The 18332-nt window shown below is 54.7% G+C and overlaps 3 protein-coding genes across 16 annotated transcripts; 1 reads left to right on the forward strand and 2 right to left on the reverse strand.

Annotated features, from left to right (window-relative positions):
- Positions 1 to 442: 442 nt before the first annotated feature.
- Positions 443 to 6926, forward strand: B4GALT3 (beta-1,4-galactosyltransferase 3). 2 transcript variants are annotated; one of them, XM_082475265.1, is made up of 8 exons: positions 443 to 562; positions 1388 to 1533; positions 2285 to 2559; positions 3089 to 3324; positions 4274 to 4464; positions 4573 to 4695; positions 5917 to 6021; positions 6156 to 6926. In XM_082475265.1, the coding sequence occupies exons 3-8, from the start codon at positions 2298 to 2300 to the stop codon at positions 6427 to 6429; spliced, it is 1191 nt and encodes a 396-aa protein (XP_082331391.1). In that variant the 5' UTR covers positions 443 to 562; positions 1388 to 1533; positions 2285 to 2297; the 3' UTR covers positions 6430 to 6926. The 2 variants fall into 2 exon arrangements, with proteins under 2 accessions (XP_082331391.1, XP_082331392.1); XM_082475266.1 differs by lacking the exons at positions 443 to 562; positions 1388 to 1533 and having other exon boundaries at positions 2262 to 2559.
- Positions 6927 to 7019: 93 nt separating this feature from the next.
- Positions 7020 to 10841, reverse strand: PPOX (protoporphyrinogen oxidase). 6 transcript variants are annotated; one of them, XM_082472405.1, is made up of 13 exons: positions 10572 to 10841; positions 10305 to 10399; positions 10018 to 10152; positions 9769 to 9884; positions 9454 to 9586; positions 9006 to 9150; positions 8706 to 8896; positions 8217 to 8277; positions 7915 to 8033; positions 7727 to 7837; positions 7478 to 7627; positions 7322 to 7364; positions 7020 to 7238 (listed from the first exon to the last, which is right to left on the reverse strand). In XM_082472405.1, exons 2-13 carry the CDS (start codon positions 10389 to 10391, stop codon positions 7096 to 7098), a joined length of 1434 nt encoding a protein of 477 aa, XP_082328531.1. In that variant the 5' UTR covers positions 10392 to 10399; positions 10572 to 10841; the 3' UTR covers positions 7020 to 7095. The 6 variants fall into 6 exon arrangements, with proteins under 6 accessions (XP_082328531.1, XP_082328532.1, XP_082328533.1 ...); XM_082472406.1 differs by having other exon boundaries at positions 7478 to 7646; XM_082472407.1 differs by lacking the exon at positions 9454 to 9586 and having other exon boundaries at positions 9006 to 9163.
- Positions 10842 to 10919: 78 nt separating this feature from the next.
- On the reverse strand, positions 10920 to 18332 carry USP21 (ubiquitin specific peptidase 21). 8 transcript variants are annotated; one of them, XR_014265886.1, is made up of 13 exons: positions 16173 to 16811; positions 15324 to 15383; positions 15045 to 15165; positions 14710 to 14821; positions 14375 to 14530; positions 13804 to 13868; positions 13444 to 13547; positions 13175 to 13261; positions 12810 to 12888; positions 12472 to 12579; positions 12251 to 12365; positions 11292 to 12010; positions 10920 to 11070 (listed from the first exon to the last, which is right to left on the reverse strand). XR_014265886.1 is itself a non-coding variant. In XM_082470021.1 (13 exons), the coding sequence occupies exons 2-13, from the start codon at positions 16770 to 16772 to the stop codon at positions 11920 to 11922; spliced, it is 1437 nt and encodes a 478-aa protein (XP_082326147.1). In that variant the 5' UTR covers positions 16773 to 16793; positions 17617 to 18332; the 3' UTR covers positions 10920 to 11919. The 8 variants fall into 8 exon arrangements, 6 of the variants coding, with proteins under 6 accessions (XP_082326147.1, XP_082326142.1, XP_082326144.1 ...); XR_014265887.1 differs by having other exon boundaries at positions 10920 to 11144; XM_082470021.1 differs by adding an exon at positions 17617 to 18332 and having other exon boundaries at positions 10920 to 12010; positions 16434 to 16793.

The following is an 18332-nucleotide window of genomic DNA, read 5'->3' on the forward strand; positions in this document are numbered from 1 at the left end:
ATTAACCGTTTCTATTTCAAGGCCTGCGGGATACCTTGGGGATACAAAAATGTGCCAGAGCAGTCTGCAACGATGTACCCTGAGCAAGAAATAATTTTGATAATAAGTGGCACTAGGTTAAAGGGGGCGCCACTGACACACTCGGAAAGGGGCTCAGGTCAACTTGGGGCGAGAGTGAGGTCTTCCGACGCACCGGCCTCTCAGTACGTCTTGGCCCCGAGAAAGGTCCCGGTTTGACTTGCTGTTTTCACAGGTGTGAGGGGTGGGGGGTGAGGGGTGAGGGGTGGGGGGTGGAATCCCGCTGGAAGTCGGTCCGGTGGGGATGAGCCCCCGCGCCTTCTCCCGAGGGATCGAGCCCCGAGCAGCCTGCGCGGTAGCTTCACCCGTGCCCCACAGGCCGCGCGGTGCTCAGACCCTGCGCTTCGCGGGGCCAGGGCGGCTCCACCCGAGGCCCCGCCCCGTGACGCGAGGCCCCGCCCCCGCAGCTCCCGCTTCCAAGATGGCGGCAGCGGTTCCTGTCCGGCTGTCTGGGTGATGGTGACGACTGGCTGCAGAAGGTCAGGTGTGTGGTCTGGGGCTGGTGGGGTGAGAGGCACGGGAGAAAGGTTCGGGAAATTGGGAAGGTGAGAAGTTTTGGGTAAAGGCTGGAGACAGCCTTGAGCAGGGAGGGGGACTTAAGTGCAAGTGTGGACAGAGGCCGGTGGGCTCACATCGCAAGGTAGAGCAAACGGAGGAGGAGATTGGGGTGGGTGAGGGTGCTCCGAAAGAACTGGGCTGTAACCCCCTGCAGGGCGCTGACCACGCCCCTCTAGGTGAGCTAGCCCAGGTACCTCTGACAGGTTCTGCCCCACCCTCCCTCTCCCTATCTCATTTCACCAATAACCCCTGATCCCCACCTCCGATAGGACCGGGGAAAGGTAGAAAAAGGTAGGGGATGCTACCCCCATCCTATTCCCCGCCGCGCTCCGAGGTTGTTTGCATGCAGCTCCCAGGTGGTCACGCTCCCTGCACCTGCGGCGCTAGCTCCCAGAAACGTGAAGAACGGAAAGGAGCCAGTTTCCTCCGCCTCCCTGGGTTCTCTTGAGGCCACTCCACAGTCCTGTCAAGACTGCCTTCCCCCCTGGCGAAAGTAAGATCTCCAATAGCTTCCCAGTCCCCACTCTCCAAACAGGTTGGTCCTGCTGGGGTGGAGGATGGTTAAGTACTGAGTAAATCTGACACACTAGAGGGTTATGGGGGAGAGGCCAGGGACCTAGCATCTGCTGCTCCACCCCTTTTCTCTCCAACCACTTTCCCTCCCTTCCCCAGCTGGGAAACCGGCTTCACCCTGATCCTCGTCTCTGCCCCTCTGTGGGTGGCTGGCTATCCTTGACCACTTCTGTTTCAGCCGGTCCTAAGATTGCTGTTGGAGTGCTGGATGGAGCCTTTCTCTGTCCTCTGTGACATTTCCAATTTTTTATAATGCCTCACATCTCTGCTCCCCCGGGACCCCGTGGAGTCCCCATGATCCTGAAGAAGACAGCTTGAACCTAGGTGAGTCTATCTCTACCCCCTCTAAAATTGGAAGGGAGGTTCTCCAGAGAATGCTCTGCAATGGCCTTGGGACATGAATGATGTAAGCATTCTTGGGGACTGATAGTAGGTGATAGGAGTAGTTTGAGGGAGGGGTGGAGGAGAGTGAAACTTGGGCTGGAAGTGACAGGTGGTAGGTCTGCTAGTGGTAGCATTCTTTTTTTTTTTTTTTAAAGGTAACGTTTTCTTGTTTTTTTGGTTTTTTTAAATTTTTATTTTATTTATCATTTATTTTTGGCTGTGTTGTGTCTTCGTTGCTGCACGCGGGCTTTCTCTAGTTGCGGCGAGCGGGGGCTACTCTTCGTTGCAGTGCACGGGCGGGCTTCTCATTGCAGTGGCTTCGCTCATTGTGGAGCACGGGCTCTAGGCGCGTGGGCTTCAGTAGTTGCGGCACACGGGCTCAGTAGTTGTGGCTCACGGGCTCTAGAGCACAGGCTCAGTAGTTGTGGCACACAGGCTTAGTTGCTCCGTGGCATGTGGGATCTTCCCGGACCAGGAATCGAACCCGTGTCCCCTGCATTGGCCGGCGGATTCTTAACCACTGCGCCAGTGGTAGCATTCTATTTCTTTCCATACATCTGTGTGCTCCCTTCTGTGACTTTGTTCTTTTCCTCTTTACCCCTGGCACCACCTTCATCCCTGCCCAATGATCTCTTTCTGCTGGCTTGCTCTCTTCCTGCCTGCCCCAGCACTCTCCTCTCTCCCTCTCCAGACTACACCCCAGGATGCTGCGGAGGCTGCTGGAGCGACCCTGCACTCTGGCCCTGCTTGTGGGCTCCCAGCTGGCTGTCATGATGTACCTGTCACTGGGGGGCTTCCGAAGCCTCAGCGCTCTATTTGGGCGAGAGCAGGAGCCGACATTTGACTACTCTCATCCCCATGATGTCTACAGTAACCTCAGTCACCTGCCTGGGGCCCCTGTTGCCCCAGGGGGCCCCCCAGCTCCTCAAGGTCTGCCCTACTGTCCAGAACGATCTCCTCTCTTAGGTGAGTGCAGAAGGAAGGCAGAAGTGAAGGCAAGGCCAAGGTGTGGGGACAGGGAGCCTTGGACAGGCATAGGATGGCAGGAGTGGGTCTTAGAACAGGAGGGTCACGTAACTGGAAGGGAGGCTGAGGTTGAGATAGAATGGACTCTATTTGGAGTTTCGACTGGGCTCTTGGGTTGAGCCACAACCCATTTATGGGCTCTTCTTGCCTCGGGCTAGGACTTGCTTCTTTTGTAGACCACTCCTAGTGTAGTGAGTTAGTTGGAAGTCCATCTGTTCTCTCCATCCCCTAACTGTAAGCTTCTAACCTTGTGAGGCAGGGGAGAGTTATGGAACCCTTAAATAAGAAGGTAGGCTAGGTAAGGAGCCTTCACCTTCCAGACTTTGCAAAGCTGTCCCAGTGATGGGGAACTCGAGGTTTTGTGAGATTTCTGAGCAAGCCCTTGGGGGAGCTGAGCCCCAGAATCAGACTGCCAGGGACAGTTCTTCTTGCCCTTCTAATCCCTGACCTTGCCATTCCCTCCCAACAGTGGGTCCCGTGTCCGTGTCCTTTAGCCCAGTGCCGTCACTGGCAGAGATTGTGGAGAGGAATCCCCGGGTGGAACCGGGGGGCCGGTACCGCCCTGCAGGGTGTGAGCCCCGGTCCCGAACAGCCATCATTGTGCCCCATCGCGCCCGGGAGCACCACCTGCGCCTGCTGCTCTACCACCTGCACCCGTTCCTGCAGCGCCAGCAGCTTGCTTATGGCATCTATGTCATCCACCAGGTACCCCCAATTCCCATACCCCTCTGATTTTCTTTCTTATAAGGAAGCCTCAAACAAATTCCACTCCACTCTCATATAATGGATCCCTGAAATAATTTTAAGAGGGTCAGACAAAAAAAAAAAAAAAAAAGAGGGTCAGACTGTTGAATGTGAGAAAGCAGGGGGCTTCCCTGGTGGCGCAGTGGTTAAGAATCCGCCTGCCAGTGCAGGGGACACAGGTTCGAGCCCTGTCCGGGAAGATCCCACATGCCACAGAGCAGCTAAGCCCGTGTGCCACAACTACTGAGCCTGCACTCTAGAGCCCATGAGCCACAACTACTGAGCCTGCGCGCCTAGAGCCCGTGCTCCGCAACAAGAGAAGCCACCGCAACAAAGAGTAGCCCCCGCTCGTCGCAACTAGAGAAAGCCTGCATGCAGCAACAAAGACCTAATGCAGCCCCCCCCAAAAAAAAAAATATATATATATACACACACACACACACATATATATATAAAAAGAAAGCAGCAGCTGGCACTGCTCTGCCAACGTGTTAGTCCCATACTTCTCCTTAAGGATATTCCCACTGTCCTATAATCTTCCATGATTTTTCCGTTCTTGAATTTGGAAGTGGATAGATTTGGGCTAAAATTCTGGGTTCTGCCACTTGTTCCATATGTGACCTTGAGCAAGATACCCAACCTGCTAAAATGAGGCAAAGAGTGATAACTAATATACCACCTGTTCCACATGGTTTGTTTGTTGTCGGGATTAAATGCTAAATAGCAGCATGTAAGTGTCAGGCACATACTGATGCTCAAAAAATTTTTTCTTGAATGAGAAAACAAAGAAGTTGTCTTTCTCTTCATTTTCCTTGTCCCATATCCCATTTTGATTTCCCTCTTTTCACTTTTATGCTTCTTCTCCATGCTACCTATAGACCTAGTTTGGTCCTCCGCCATTATCTTCCAGGCTGGAAATGGAACATTTAACAGGGCAAAGCTGCTGAATGTTGGGGTGCGGGAGGCCCTGCGTGATGAAGAATGGGACTGCTTGTTCTTGCATGATGTGGACCTCTTGCCAGAGAATGACCACAATCTGTATGTGTGCGACCACCGAGGACCCCGGCATGTTGCTGTTGCCATGAACAAGTTTGGATACAGGTAGAGGGCATGAGAGGGTACTGGAAGCAGGAATTCCACCACCCGGTGGAAGAAGGAGGGATGGCCCCCCAGAAGACTTGTGGAATCCAAGGATCTTTCTCTCCCCAGCCTCCCGTACCCCCAGTACTTTGGAGGGGTCTCGGCGCTCACTCCTGACCAGTATCTGAAGATGAATGGCTTCCCCAATGAATACTGGGGCTGGGGTGGTGAGGATGATGACATTGCTACCAGGTCAGACTTCCTGCCACCACCTCCCTCCCTGACCCCAGCCTGGATCACTGTCCTCTGAGACCACCCCTAGCCATAGCCCTTTACCACTAACTTTTAGCTCCCTGGTCCTGCACTGTGCCCATTCCTCTCCCTTAGTCTTTTCAGTCCGGTCTACCCAGGTCAGGCTTTGCATGCTGCTCCCCATTCTGTTATCCTTCAGTCTCTTAGATCTGGTTAGTACTGTTCCTGGGAGAGAAGATAAGATCAGTAGGCTATAGTATCACGGGATTCCAGAGCTGGAAAGGGGCCTAGAGACAGTTTAGTCCTGCCTCTGCTAGGGTTGCATCCAAACCACACTTCCTTTCAGGGCTGGGAGAGGAGAGGCTCAGCTCCACATAGCCCAGAACCACTTTTTTTTTTTTTTTTTTTTTTTTTTTAAAAAGCCTGTGCCATTGGCATGATGCCAACTTATTTTTAGCATGTGAAACATTTTGACCTTCAGCCTCAGCTGACCCAATTTCCTATCTGTCATTTGACAATTTGGGCTTGATATGCTGGACCCATTGCTTCTCCTCCCCCTTTGTCCTCTGGGATGACATCTCTATGAATTCTTGTCTTCTGTATGTGTGTAAAGCACCCAGCAATTTCTAAATGTATGTATTCTTTCAGTACCTTCCCAGGCTATCTTCACTTCTTGCTTCTGTGTGTCAGAGTGGGAGTTTGTTTCTTTCCAGGTCCTGATGACTTGGTTCCACTCTTTTCTTAATGTGGGTGGGGGGTAGGGGGTGTGGCAGAGCTGAGGCAGCTCAGCTACTCATCTAAATAAGAACTGCTGAGCTTGGGTCTGTGACTCCCAGTCTTGTCCTCCCTTTTTGAGAAAATGGCTCCTCTCCCGGTCCTTTCCAGACTGCAGGGGCAGCTCCTGGGAGCCGTTTAGGAAACAAAGGTGGGAGGTGCAAATCTACCTCTGCCAATTGTTTAAAGCCCCCAGGGTGCCTGGCAGTAGGCCCTGAGGATCTGGATACATCCAAGCTTTTACATTCTCTTCAGCCATTTCCTTCTTTCTGTTTGACTTTCTCTCCCCTTCCAGTACTTGGCACTTTTTTTGCCTAGTTAGTAATAGCTGTTCTTTGTGTAAAGAAACGTGCAATTCCGTCCTTGCTAGCCTTAGCTCTTCTTGCTCACCTGTCAGCGGCTTTCTTCCGCTCTGGACCCTCCACGTTGCCCTCACTTTTCCCATAGGGTACGCCTGGCTGGGATGAAGATCTCTCGGCCCCCCACATCTGTGGGACACTATAAGATGGTGAAGCACCGAGGAGATAAGGGCAACGAGGAAAATCCCCACAGGTAGGATGGGAGGGCCGCCTGGGAATTATTACTGGATCCTCAAGATTCTGCACCCTAGCCAGGCAGTTCCTGAAGGTTCCTAGATTCCTGGCTGTTCCTTTCCAGGTCTTAAGTCTCCAATCTCTAATCCTCAGATTTGACCTCCTGGTCCGAACCCGGAATTCCTGGACTCAAGATGGGATGAACTCACTGACATACCGATTGCTGGCTCGAGAGCTGGGCCCTCTCTATACCAACATCACAGCAGACATTGGAACTGACCCTCGGGGTCCTCAGACTCCCTCTGGTCCCCGTTACCCACCTGGTTCCTCCCAGGCCTTCCGTCAGGAGATGCTGCAGCGCCGGCCCCCAGCCGGGCCCGACCCTCTGCCTGCTGCCAACCACACAGCTCCCCATGGTTCACACTGACTCCTCCTTAATCATGAAACTGAATCCGAAGAGTTGTATTCTCCCCACCCTCAGCTCCTCACTGCTCTTAGAGGGGATGTGGGGGAAATGAACTCTACTGCCGTGCTGGGGGCAGGGGCCTCTCCTCACTGCTGGACCGGAGCTGGGCTCCTCTAGCCCTGGGGGGTCCCTCTTTCTAGGGTCACCAGCCAGGGCTTATGACTGTGAATCCTTGATGTCATGATTTTCTGTGATGACTCCTAGGTGTCCCCTGCCCACGGGGTAAGAGCAGGGCTGGACCCCAAATCCCTTCCTCTTCCATGGAGAGAAGAGTGATCTGACTTTTCCCGGGACCTCTGTGAATATTTATTCTATTTATGGTTCCCAGGAAGTGTGTTTGAAGGAAGCCCCTCCCAGGGTACTTTCTGCCAGTGTTGGAGTAGCTCCCTCTTCTGGACCTTGCTCAGGGGGCTGGGATTTTGATATATTTTCTAATAAAGGACTTTGTCTTGCCTCTGCTCCTGCTTTCTGTATCCTAAGCACCCTTTACCTACTACCTTTGCTCACCCACCCCACCCACGCCCACAGGAGACAGAACAGCCAGACCAAGCCAAGCTCCAGCAACTTTTATTTTCATGGGTGAGAGAGTCCCTGTCAGCAGAGGCAGGAAGAAGTGGGGTTTGAGGATCAACTGTTAGGTTCTGTGCCCAGGACACGGGCTGCTGCCTGGCGCCCACTCTCTATACAATCATTGACAGCAACCCCCTCGTACGAGGCTCCGGCCAGAGTCAAAGGCAGCTTCTGAGCAGCCAGGAATTGGGTAGCTGACTCTGGGAGGAAAAGATAAAAGGAATGTTACAGCTAGGGCTCTATTTTCATGGCTCTTCTCAGCCCAGCTGCTTTCCCAACTTACCCAATTTTTGCCAGTGGCCTAAAGTATACTGGGGGATACAGTTCTGGGGAGAGAAGAGGGGATACAGGGAAAGATTATTACTGATGTCCCAGGCCTGGGTAGACAATGACAAATGTACCAGTCCCTGCCTCCAGTGGGTAGCTGAGGAGTGTTTACCTTGTGTAGATGGACCAAGCAGTGACTTGGTGGCTCCTTCAGTCCTAACTGAGTGGCAGCTGCTTTCTCTGCCTCCTTTTGGAACAGCTCCTGAGATAAGACACTGCCCCTGGCTTCTAATGTCTGTAACCAGGAACCTCCCAACATCACCTAAGGAGGGAATACGGCACTGACCAGCCTGGCCTTACTACACTGGGGCACAGAGGAGCCCTTGGGAAACCCCCACTAAGCAAAGCTGCCTTCTCTCACAGTCACTCTGAGGCCAGGGGGGCTCCCATCCTGCTCAGGGAAAGCAACTGAGTCATACACGATTCCCAGGATGCCTGGGTCTTCTGAGGATGGCACCAGATGTCCAAATCCCTGGAGAAAAGGAAGAGACTGGGTCAGGAGGGAAGAGTTCCAGTTGAGCCCACGTCTCCCCTTCTTCTGTGTCACACCTGGACAGGCAGACGAGCTCCTCGGTACTGTAGATTCACCACAGCCACAGACACAGCAGTGATGGTACTCAGAGCACGAGCCAGAGGTGCAGCCTCGGCAGGGAGCAGCTTGCTGAGCACTGGAGGAGAGCAGGCAGAGGCCTGCCTCAGGAGGCATTCACACTACAATTTTACCAACCCTCCTTGGGATTAGACTCCCATAGGGTTGACCAGTTCAGGGGCATGGCATGCTCCTGTTGGCCCAGAAAGAAGCTACGTTGCCTCAACCTGGTTGGAGGAGGAGAGGGTGACTACCACATTACCTGAAGCTGGAATGGCACTAATAATGTGGTCAGCCTCCAGGTTGCTGTCGCCTAGAGACACCTGAGAGGAAGAAAACATTTAAAAGACACAGAGATCATGGGAATTTTGCCTTAGTTTCCCAGGCAGGAGAGAGACTGGGTGCTGACTCAGGATGAAGAGACTAAGTCGTCAGCACAAAAATCATCCCCCCATTACTCCAGGAAGTGAGCCAGACAAAAGCCAGTGGGCCACTCTGAAATGTTTAGTGGAGCTCAGTGGTTCTTTCCCCTAGCTGGGAGTCACTTATATATATTCTATCCACAGGTTTGGATCAAACAGGTCTTGGAGGAAGGTCCCCAAATAAGGCCTAGGAATGTGGAGTAGCCCATATTTAAATAGCTTCTAGGACAGCAGAACAAGGAGAAACTCCAGTCCTGCCGGCTAAAGCATTTAGACAAAGTTGGAAACTCTAACAGACAGGTTTATTACACTCCAGGGGGCTCTCCTACCTTCCAGCACCCTTCTGCTTGGAGGCTGAGCCCACAGACTGGCTGGCCTCTGAGAACACTGACACCCCTACTAGTCAGGTGGGTGTTAAGGGCCTGAGGCAATGTCTCCAGCCCTCCACGGAGTGACCACTGGCTCCAGCGCTCAGCCCGAGCCTGGCGAATAAGTGCTGAGTCTGGCTGTGGGCCCTGCCCTGCAGAGGAGGAAGCAGAGAAGAATCATTAAAATAGCACCCCTTGCTTCCAGTCCTTCACTCTGGCAGTCCTTAATATCTTCAACCCTTGAACCAACTCCCCCCTCACCTGCCCCCAGCAGCAGCCCCAGTAATATGGAATGATGGGTTTGCTCAGCTTGGAAGAGACTGGGAAAGCAGGACCTCATGCTGAGCTCACGGCTGTTGCCTGCAAACACTCCACGGCAAAGACTGTCCATGGCTAGAGACGCCACCTTAAGGGTGAGACTGGGATTGAGAGGCCAAGGAATAAGCTGCACTAATTTCCACTGTCCCTGCTTGGCAGAGAATAGGGGTGAGGTGGGGTGGGGTTTGGTTGGAAAGCAGTCTCACTATTACAGAAGGATGGAAAGGAAGTGAAGGCATTCACCCCCAACACTGAGTTTGAGGGGCTACTGGGTATGAAGAGAAGAGGGCATTTTAGATGATACAGAAGAGGCCCTACTGGGAGGTGCGAGTACGGGGATCTGCAGCTGGTTTAGGAGGGACAGGATTTGGGGGCTTCTGGGCGGTGTTACCTCAGGACCAAGGCGGCGCTCGGCGAAACTGTGCACAGTCTCATCAGGGTCTTTGCCCCGGGGCGTAGTCAACTCCTTCAGCCCAGCCCAAAACAGAGGTTTGGAGAAGGGAGGTGAAGGGCGGAGTAGCCCCCTGCATGGAGGAAGGCACAGTGAAGAGGGAGCTCTGATTTAACCCCCCAGCTCCAGGGAGTAATTTCCATTCATTTGGCCCCTTTTGCTGGGAGGGCTGACAAACTGGAAGATGAGGAAATGGAAGGGATGTGAGGATGGAGGCATAGGAGAAGAATGGCAGTAAGGAGGTGGTAGCATTACCTGATGCCAGAGGGCAGGGCGTGCAGGGCGCCACCTACATACAGGAACCTGTTCTGGGCAGCTGCATGGTCTCCCCGGACAGGCAACACTTCTGAGTCCAAGCCAAGCTCGGAAACCTGCTCCACACGTCCTCAGAAAGAGCATAAACTAAGGAAAGGACTGACCACCAAATCTACTTGCTCCCCTTCACTTTATTCTCTTGTGAAGGTCCCTCCACAACCTCTCCTAGGCATTCCACAAGCCCCTCACCATGAGCAGGGTCCGGGCTCCCAGGACTCCCGCCGGCCGAATTCCTCGAGGTCCAAGTTCAAAGACAGCACCATCTGGGCCTCGTACCGAGCGGATCCAGCCTCCCAGGCGCTCGCTGCCCTCCACCAAGACCACCTGGGGACAAGAGGGAGACACTGCAGCCTATAGCCGCGGCCGCGGCCGCGGCGTAAAGGGTCAGGAGGGGAATGGGGCGGCGCATTCCCTCTTGCTGGAAATGGGAGAGTATTAAAGGAGGCTCCCTCTGGCACGGAGCGGGGGGCACTCACCTTGGGGGGACAAGGGGCCCGGCTCAGGTGGTAACTAGCGGCCAAGCCGCTGATCCCTCCGCCCAGCACGACCACGGTCCGGCCCATGGTGAAGCCTGCGGGTGTGGAGGCGATACGGACAGGCTGACCAGAAGCACCCTGCTCTCCAGAAGACCTGCGGGTTCCGCGTTCCACCCCCGGCCATTCGCTGCTTTAGGGGAAACTAAGGCAGAGCCCGCGGATGGGGTGGTGGAACTGTGAGGTCCCCGCCCAGGGCCTAGGACTCACCCACGAGAGGAACGAGAAAAATGAGGGGAAAGGAGGAGACAGAGGTCTCAACACATCACGCCGCCGGCGTCCCGGGTGCGGGGGCTGGGAGGTGGATAAGGGCCACACCCACGCTATCTGCTAGCGCAGGGCTCTGGGCTCCGACCTGCCGCCTGTCTTCTGAAGCGCTTTCCCTCCCGCCCGCCCCCACTAGGCCTAGAGTTTCAGTCCGCTGCCTCCACCACCCCCCCACCCCAGTTTTTCGGTCTCTCCGACTCTCCGTCCACTCTATTCTCGCGGCACACGCCTGACCTTACCTTCCTGCTCCTGGATTGGTGGGTCCTGGAAGGCCCCGATCACACTCACCAATGAAAACACTGAACCGGCAGCGGCTCCTCCTCCCGCAAAGGCGTAGGGTTGGCCCCTGTAGAAGGCTGCTCTGTGGAGCTGGAGGTTAGTTAACCGGTTCGATGCCAGGTTGGAGAGAGCAGCTATATCCATCACTGACTTCCCCTCAAGGCTGGAGCGGCGAGAGCTGCGTGCTGGTTAGCATTCCCCAGCTCGAGCTTCCCAGGCCCAGCAAGGCTGAGAACCCTGGAGGGAGGGCCTCATGAGCTTTGGTTATAGGGAGAGTAGATAGGGACACTGGAGGCTGGTCCGTGGGGAGGTGGCTCCATAAACAGCTCCTTGATGTTAGCAACAGCCTGGACCTACGGGAGTTAGGGCGGCCCGGCAACGTACCGTGTTTATCAACAGGGGTCCTTGGGCACCTCGCTCTCGAGGGGGCAGCCCCCTACGCCGGCAAAACCCGTCTACCCAGTGCCTGCACTCTAGCTCCAGGCTTCCCTACAGCTTCACGAGTCTCAAGCTCGCCTTCCCTTTTCCTCCCAATGTAAACCATCACTGCGTGGTCAAACCTTGGCATCAATGTGTCCTGGTCCGGCACCTCTATCCCCACTCCCACCCCCACGGCTTTGAGCGCGCCCCCATCTGTTCAGAGAGGGAACTGAGTCCCAGGAAGACTCCAATTCGGCCTAGTTCTGTATCTCCACCCCCCCCCCCTTAAGCACAAATACAAATAAGGACATCATTTTTTCTTAATAAATTTATTTACAAAAAAAAAGACTGTAGAGGGTCTGGGGGCTGTACACGGGCAGGGGCCTGGGGAGCTCTGTACATGGGGCTGGGAGACGGGAGCCTCCAGGTGGAAGGATATTTTTTAATAAAAAAAATAATGGGAGGTAAAACCACCCCCTCCCCCCTCCCCGATTAAAAAGACACAAAAATAGACGTCTCTGAGGTAAATGGGGAGCCTGGGGGCTTGAGGGTGTTGAAAGGGTTTCACAGGTGCCAGGGCTTAAAGGGGATGTCACAGGCACCGGGGTGGCTCCTGCATCAGTTGGTAGAACAGCACGTAGCCCTCACTGGATGCCACCTGGTTTTCACTGACAGGGGAGACACTAGGAAGAAGGGACATGGGGAAGGAGGTGTGATCATTCCTGCATATTCCCCCCCTCCCCACACGATCAACCTCACAGCATCCCGGTAGTGATCAGGAAAGACGCCCCCATACCCACACACACACCCACCCACCGCCCACCTTTTACCAGGCACTGTGCTCTCCTGGGGCTTCGTATTAGGGAAGGGTATCAGGGCTGCAGCGGGAATGGGGCAGGAGTTGAACAGGAGGCTATTCTCACCGAGAGTCATTGTAGACATGCCAACCAGTCTGGCACCGGCACAGGGCTGTGTAGTGGCCATAGTGGACACTGCCCGAGTGGTTGCAAAGGGCATACAGCTGATATACGGGGCTTCCTTCGGGGTTAGAGATGACCAAAATCTATAGTCAGAGCTGTGCCCCACTCCCACTCTCTCCCTCCCCTTCATGGGAGCTCCTCAGGACCTTCCCTACAAGACTCACCGGCTTTGTCACTGGCAAAGTCCCCTAGGCTCAGTCGCTGCAGCGGGAAGTCTACACCTACTGAACTTTTCTTGATGGAGCCTCGGGAGGCGGAAAATCGATTAAGATCTAAGCTCTGGTTAAGGAGAATTTGGGAGGCAGAGTGCCTCTGAGGGGGGCTGAGGAATTGAATGTTGTCCACTCCCCTCCCTGAACACACATGGGGAGCTTGGTAGGGAAAGGTGGAGTGGCAGGCTTTTCCTAAGGAAAACTGAATTCCCAAATGTCCAGCCTCTGCAAACATGAGGAATGAGGAAAAAGAATGAATGGGAGAAATAAGAATTTGAACATTAGGATACGGAGCACGAGGATTCGGGGGAATCTTTGTACTGTCAACTTTTTGGTACTTCGTGTTTTCTGCCGACATTGGTCACACACCTGAGTAAATGTCAAATAATATTATAAGGTTAACGTGCTCCTCACCTCAGTTGGCTTTTCTGACACCCTGACTCACAGACAAATTTACTATGCTCCCTATTACTTCTGTATCCTCTGGGCCACTGCCCTTTGCCCTGGGAATCCCAGGACATATCTGAAACTCCTACACAAACCCAGACATATAAGTGTTATTCTTCATACTAAGGCATCATGCAACCCCTTTTACCCATATGGAGCCCCCCCAGGTCTCCCACCCATACTATATCCCTTGTGAACCCACACATACTGGGGCATTCTCCGATTCTAGCTCTTCTTCCTTGGTGAAAAGGCTGAAACAATCCCGCAGAGACACCTTGCCCCCGGCAAATCCTTTCTGGGGGGAAAGGGGAGTGAAGGGTCAGCATGTTCTGAATTTCCTTTTCCAACTCTTCTCAATTAATCCAAGCTTCATTTCTGCTCCAGAGACCCACAGGGTTCCCTCCCACACTGGGGGTGGGTAGGGTTGGGTCACAGAACCCATGTCCCATCCACCCCTGGAATCTTCTGGAATCCCACCTTGGGGATGGGCAGGGACAGGTCACAAAAAACCTCGAAGGTCGTGGAGCGATACCCACAGGCCTGGCACTTGAGACAACTTTTCAACTGGCCCACAAACAGGTCTAGATAGAAGCAAAGGGGCAGGAGAAACAGTCATTGTGGGATGCCTGAGATGCTTTCTTGGATTCCCATCTCTTCCCACCCGTTTGCCTGACCCTTCCTTTCCCACCACCGACACGCCTCACAAACCCCTCACAACTTCTCCACATTTTCGTCATCTAGCCTTACTCCCACACCCCTGGAGAGGATGGATTTTTTTCTGCCAAGCCCGCACCCCCTGCACACTAACTTTCCCCATCACTTTGTCTCGTTCCATACCCACAATCTTGCTGTCCTCTCGCTCCAGGTACCGCTTCCACATTAGGTTGGCTCGGTCGTCGTCGCTAGGACAGATCAAGGGAAGTGGGGAACACCCATGAGACAGCAGGAACACTGGGCACCCCCGACACCACTGAAATGATCCACAGAGCCCTGTACCCCACCCATACCCCGGCTCCTTCTCTAAATTTCAAGAAAGAGACGAAGGAGTAACGCTTCAGAGGACTTTCCGGGGAAATCCAAGGTGAGAGGAAAAGAAAGCAATGTTGACAAGGGAAGAACATGCCATCTTCCTCCACCTGGCTTCAGACCCCTTAGGTACCTTGTAAATTAATTATCCCCTCCTCTGTCAATACAGTGACGGCCATAGCACTATCTTCTGCCTCCATCTGTGCCCCTCAGCCTCCCTCCTCCTCCTGCCTTCTTCCTACTTCTGCACTGCTTCTCAAACCATTTTCTGAGCTAAGCACTTCCTTGGACCCTACATCCTCAATCTTGACTAGCTCACTTCTGTGAAGGATGAATGCTGCTGATAAACTACTGCGGAGAAGAAGGAGGGGGGCAACCTTACCTTAACTCAGGTTCTTCTAGCAGAGCCCCTCCACGGCAGGGTTGGGAGGGAGCTGGACTATTGGCCAGGACTGGCGGAGCCCGGCGGCCTCGTCGGTTGATTTCGAGGTGTAGCCGCTCCATGAGGAGCTTCAGAAACTCTTGGGCATCCTGCTGGCTGCAGTCAGACAAAGAACATGGGCAACTGACCCCTGCCTAGTCCACAGTCACTAACCCCTGCCCAGACATCTGTCCCCACTTCCTGGATGAAGAGTGTCTCAAGGCTCAGAATGATGCTGCTTGGCCCTACCCCCAGACAAGGCCAGAGAGAAATCCCATACCCTCCAGCTCTCCCACCTGTATCCAGAGAAGGAAGGAACGTATTTCTGGAAGACAGCTCGGAATCGAGTAGGATTCACAGCTTCGCAGGAGTCAGGGTGCCACAGGGCACCAATCACATCTGCAAAGGCTATTAGGGTGGGAGTGGGGAAGGGAAACAACGGTTAATGAGTAGAAGAGGGAAGCAAGAGGAGGCTTAGAGGGTGGAAAACAACCTCTAGGAAATCAGGCACTGGGAAAAACAGATACAACTGCCAGCTCTCAGGGTTGGGGCCACTGGCACTGGCAGATGGACCTACAAGGGTCTGGGGAAAAGAGGACTTGAAAGAAGGGAGCAGGAGTTGTTGCCCCACCTTCAGTGAGCTCTTGGGCTCGGCCCCCTCCGGGCACCTCTTGCCGGAAGTCCCTTCGCAGACAGAAGTCCCGAAGAGGCCGAGTGCTGCTCAAACACTGTAGCACAGCATTCAGGAAGCACTGGGGAGCAGTAAAGACAGTGCCATTACCTCCCCAGACCAGTGCCTAGGAAGCCTTAGGAGAACCGCAGTGCTGTCCTTCCCCAAGTTTCCCTCCCCATGCCTGCCCCCAACACCAGTTCACATTCCTGTTAGGAAAGACAGGAGAATGGCTCTCACCGTGTTCCCCAGGTTTCGGAGGCCAACATGACCAGAGCCCAGAAGCAGTGTGTGATGAGCCTGGAAGGTCACAGTACAGTCAGCACGTTCCCATATATCCCACCTGGCACTTTAACCTTTCGACAGCATGCTGCCCACTGCCTTCCCCACCCCATCCTTCACCCCCAAACTCTACACTTTTTCCGTCACTGGGTATTAGGGTCTCCCTACCTCAATGGCCATGAGCAGTAAGCCTATCACAGCTGAGTGTACCACGGACTCAGCCATGGCTGTCCCACCTGTTCCCCACTTACTCCTCTGCCCAGCTAGCCGGCGATGCAGCTCCTGGGGCAATTCCCCAAGCACTGGCATGGTTGCCCAGCTGCTCCCCACCCCCACCTTGCTACCCCCAAGGCCCCCTCCTGCACCCGTGGCCCCTTCCTGCACCCTCTCCTGACGGCTCCAACTGCAATCAGCCTAGCTCACTTAGCTCGGGAAATGGGCAACCACATGAGCTCAGATGTTCTGAGCCCGCCCCTCTTCAGCTCCAGAGATTAATTAGGCCTAGGCAGCATCCTAGGAGAGAAGGTACAGCAAGGGAAGGTAAGGGCCTGGGGACCCAAAGAATTCCAAATGGTTTATTCCTTGGGGACTGAAATGGCACACCATTCTGGGCAGTCACAGACAACCCTGGAAAGGGTCTATGAGGCTTAAGGATACTTAAATAAGGGAGAGGTAAGTCCAAACCACTGAAATGAAGGGGTGAAAGAGGAACTTGGCAAAAAGGGGAAAGGAAAGCCATATGATGGCAAGAAAGCTGGAGTCATGGAGGAACATGGGCATGGAAGGCGTGTGCTGGCAAGTCCTCACCATCTTGTCATTGGAGTAGAAAGGTTCAGAGGGCCGGGCAGATATCACGTGGAAGGAGCCATGGGAAGTAGGGGGCTCTGTCCGTATGCTGAGCAAGGTGGGTGGCCCAGGAAAGCCCCCAAGGCGGCGGAGAGAGGTGCTACGTCTCAAAGTGGGTGGCTCAGGCCGGAGAGCCAAGCGGCTCAGTGCAGCCCCTAGCTCTCCAGTGCCGCGGTGCCCTCCCAAGGCAATCCCCATTGGACGCAAGTCCCCACTGCTCACAGACTTGGAACGGGCTAGGTTGGTCCTTGATGGGAGAGGCAGAGCCACAGTTGGGGGTGGTGAGCCAGGCAGGGGAACTCCATGATCTGCCCGAAGCGGGCCTCTGGGACGAGGGCCTGAGGTCCGTCCCCGTCCCAGCTCCAGTTTCTTGAGCCGTTCCTCAGGGGGAGCTGGCCTAGGAGGCAGAGGTCGTAACATAGGGTTCGGCCCAGGGGCTGGGTTTCGGCGCTCCTTGCTCCGGGCCCTGGGAGCAAATGGTAGCTTGGATCCCACTCGGTGCTGGACATTAAGAGGTGGCTCTCGGGTCCGTCCCAGGCGGTGCTCAGAAGCCTGGGGCATTGTGGACACCACAGGCTGGACCTGGGAGGAGAAGAGACGATCAGCGTTTGGATATGGAGGGAGGTGGGAACCTAGGCTGCCATACTAGCTACATGCATGGAGGGCAGGAACCATGTCTATCATATCAATCATTGTATCCCCAGTGCCTAGTATAGTGTTTGGTACAAAGTAAACACTTAGTAGCCATTGAGTAAATGAATGAATGAATGATAGCAGGCAGGGCTTTAACTCTTTCTACATTCCTCACGCCCTTCCTACAGAATACTGCTTTACTGGAGAGCCAATGATAGATAGTTCCTATCTTGGCTGTCTTTATAATCTAGGTGCTCATGAAGGTTCCCCCATACCTGCCTAGTCAAGTGGGATGTGCTCTGGGTCACTTGGGACCTCTGGTCAAATAGCTGTGTGGATGCAAGTATAACAGCCCCAAGGACAGCATTCCATTCTCAAACCCCTGCCCCTCCTGGCTGCAAATGAAGCACACTAAAAAGGTTACTTGCGAATCACTCCCTCCCCCACCTCTGAGCTCCAAAGTGGTGTCGGGGCTCAGGGGCTGTGGCGGGGAGGGAGGACGAACTAACTCCCTGACCCCTAATCTCTGCACATCTCCCACCACAGGAGGTTTCAACCGGGTCCGCCCCCCTCGAGGGCAGAAAGGCCGAGGCTGCTGATTGGCTACGGGGTCCAGCGGCATATTCTACACGATCCATGGATGCTGGTCCCTCCAGCCCAGTTCTCGCAGGCCTGCCGGGCCCCCAGCGTCTCTGCCTTTGGGGTGGGCGATCTCTCGGGTCTGGAACAGTCTTCCCTCGGCACCCCCACGCCATAACGCCCCGGACCGTACCTGTCCCCGGGTGAGGCGGCGGGGGAGGCCAGCCGGGGCCAGGCCCCAGCTCAGGGCCACCCCCTACTACCCTCGTGCAGCGCCCCTGCGGGCCCGGCTGCAGCTTTAGCCGCAGCTAGTGCCCAGATCTCTCCCACCGCAGGGGCCGCCGCCATCTTTGTTGGTCCCGCCCGGCCACCGGCCGCCGGCTTCACTGTCTTTCAGGGCGCCTGCGCACCCACACTCAGACTCCACCCACCGTCTTCCTCGGCGCTTGCGTGAACCCGCCCCCTCGGCTCCGCCGCCGACACCATGGAAACACAGCCAACTTTAGGACCGCCAGTTCCCAGCTTTGGCAAGAATTGTCTTTAAACCATCGCTCCAAAGCAAGTCCCTAAAGTAGAGTCCCATCGCCCCACCCCGTGGCTCTAAAGGATATAGATCTGACAATCGTAGTATAGCCCCCCGGCTTGCAGCACGGATCCTTCCCAGGGAGCAGGGGTGCGAATGCAGGGCCTGGGTCCAGCCCACAGACCAGTGAAGTATCCACATAGGGTTGGGAAGATCCCTGGAGGGCAGGGCATACTGGCCCTGCAAAACCAGTCGTCAAGCATCTTGCAGGCCAAAGCAGTAGGCTCCCTGCTAAAGGACAAAAGCAGATCTCAGCAGCAGGGAGAGCAGTCAGGATTTCCTTTCATTCCCCAGCTCCAGACCAGAGCATCCTCCATTTCCCCTTC

Source organism: Balaenoptera physalus (assembly GCF_965194825.1).
Source record: "Balaenoptera physalus genome assembly, chromosome: 1".
Lineage (NCBI taxonomy): Eukaryota > Metazoa > Chordata > Mammalia > Artiodactyla > Balaenopteridae > Balaenoptera > Balaenoptera physalus.

Bases quoted from the DNA above. Each gene is read 5' to 3' on its own strand.
- B4GALT3 (XM_082475265.1), top strand. From the start codon at position 2,298: ATGCTGCGGAGGCTGCTGGAGCGACCCTGCACTCTGGCCCTGCTTGTG. The intron at 4,465-4,572 runs GTAGAGGGCATG...TTCTCTCCCCAG, and splicing joins ATGAACAAGTTTGGATACAG to CCTCCCGTACCCCCAGTACT. The intron at 6,022-6,155 runs GTAGGATGGGAG...TCTAATCCTCAG, and splicing joins AACGAGGAAAATCCCCACAG to ATTTGACCTCCTGGTCCGAA.
- PPOX (XM_082472405.1), bottom strand. From the start codon at position 10,391: ATGGGCCGGACCGTGGTCGTGCTGGGCGGAGGGATCAGCGGCTTGGCC. The intron at 8,897-9,005 runs GTGAGGGGGGAG...CCTCCTCTGCAG, and splicing joins GGGGCTGCTGCTGGGGGCAG to GGCAGGGCCCACAGCCAGAC. The intron at 7,838-7,914 runs GTGTGACACAGA...CCTTTTCTCCAG, and splicing joins GAGCTCGTCTGCCTGTCCAG to GGATTTGGACATCTGGTGCC.
- USP21 (XM_082470016.1), bottom strand. From the start codon at position 16,772: ATGCCCCAGGCTTCTGAGCACCGCCTGGGACGGACCCGAGAGCCACCT. The intron at 14,531-14,709 runs GTGGGAGAGCTG...GTCTGACTGCAG, and splicing joins CCTTCCTTCTCTGGATACAG to CCAGCAGGATGCCCAAGAGT. The intron at 13,262-13,443 runs GTGGGATTCCAG...CTTTCCCCCCAG, and splicing joins TGTCCCTGCCCATCCCCAAG to AAAGGATTTGCCGGGGGCAA.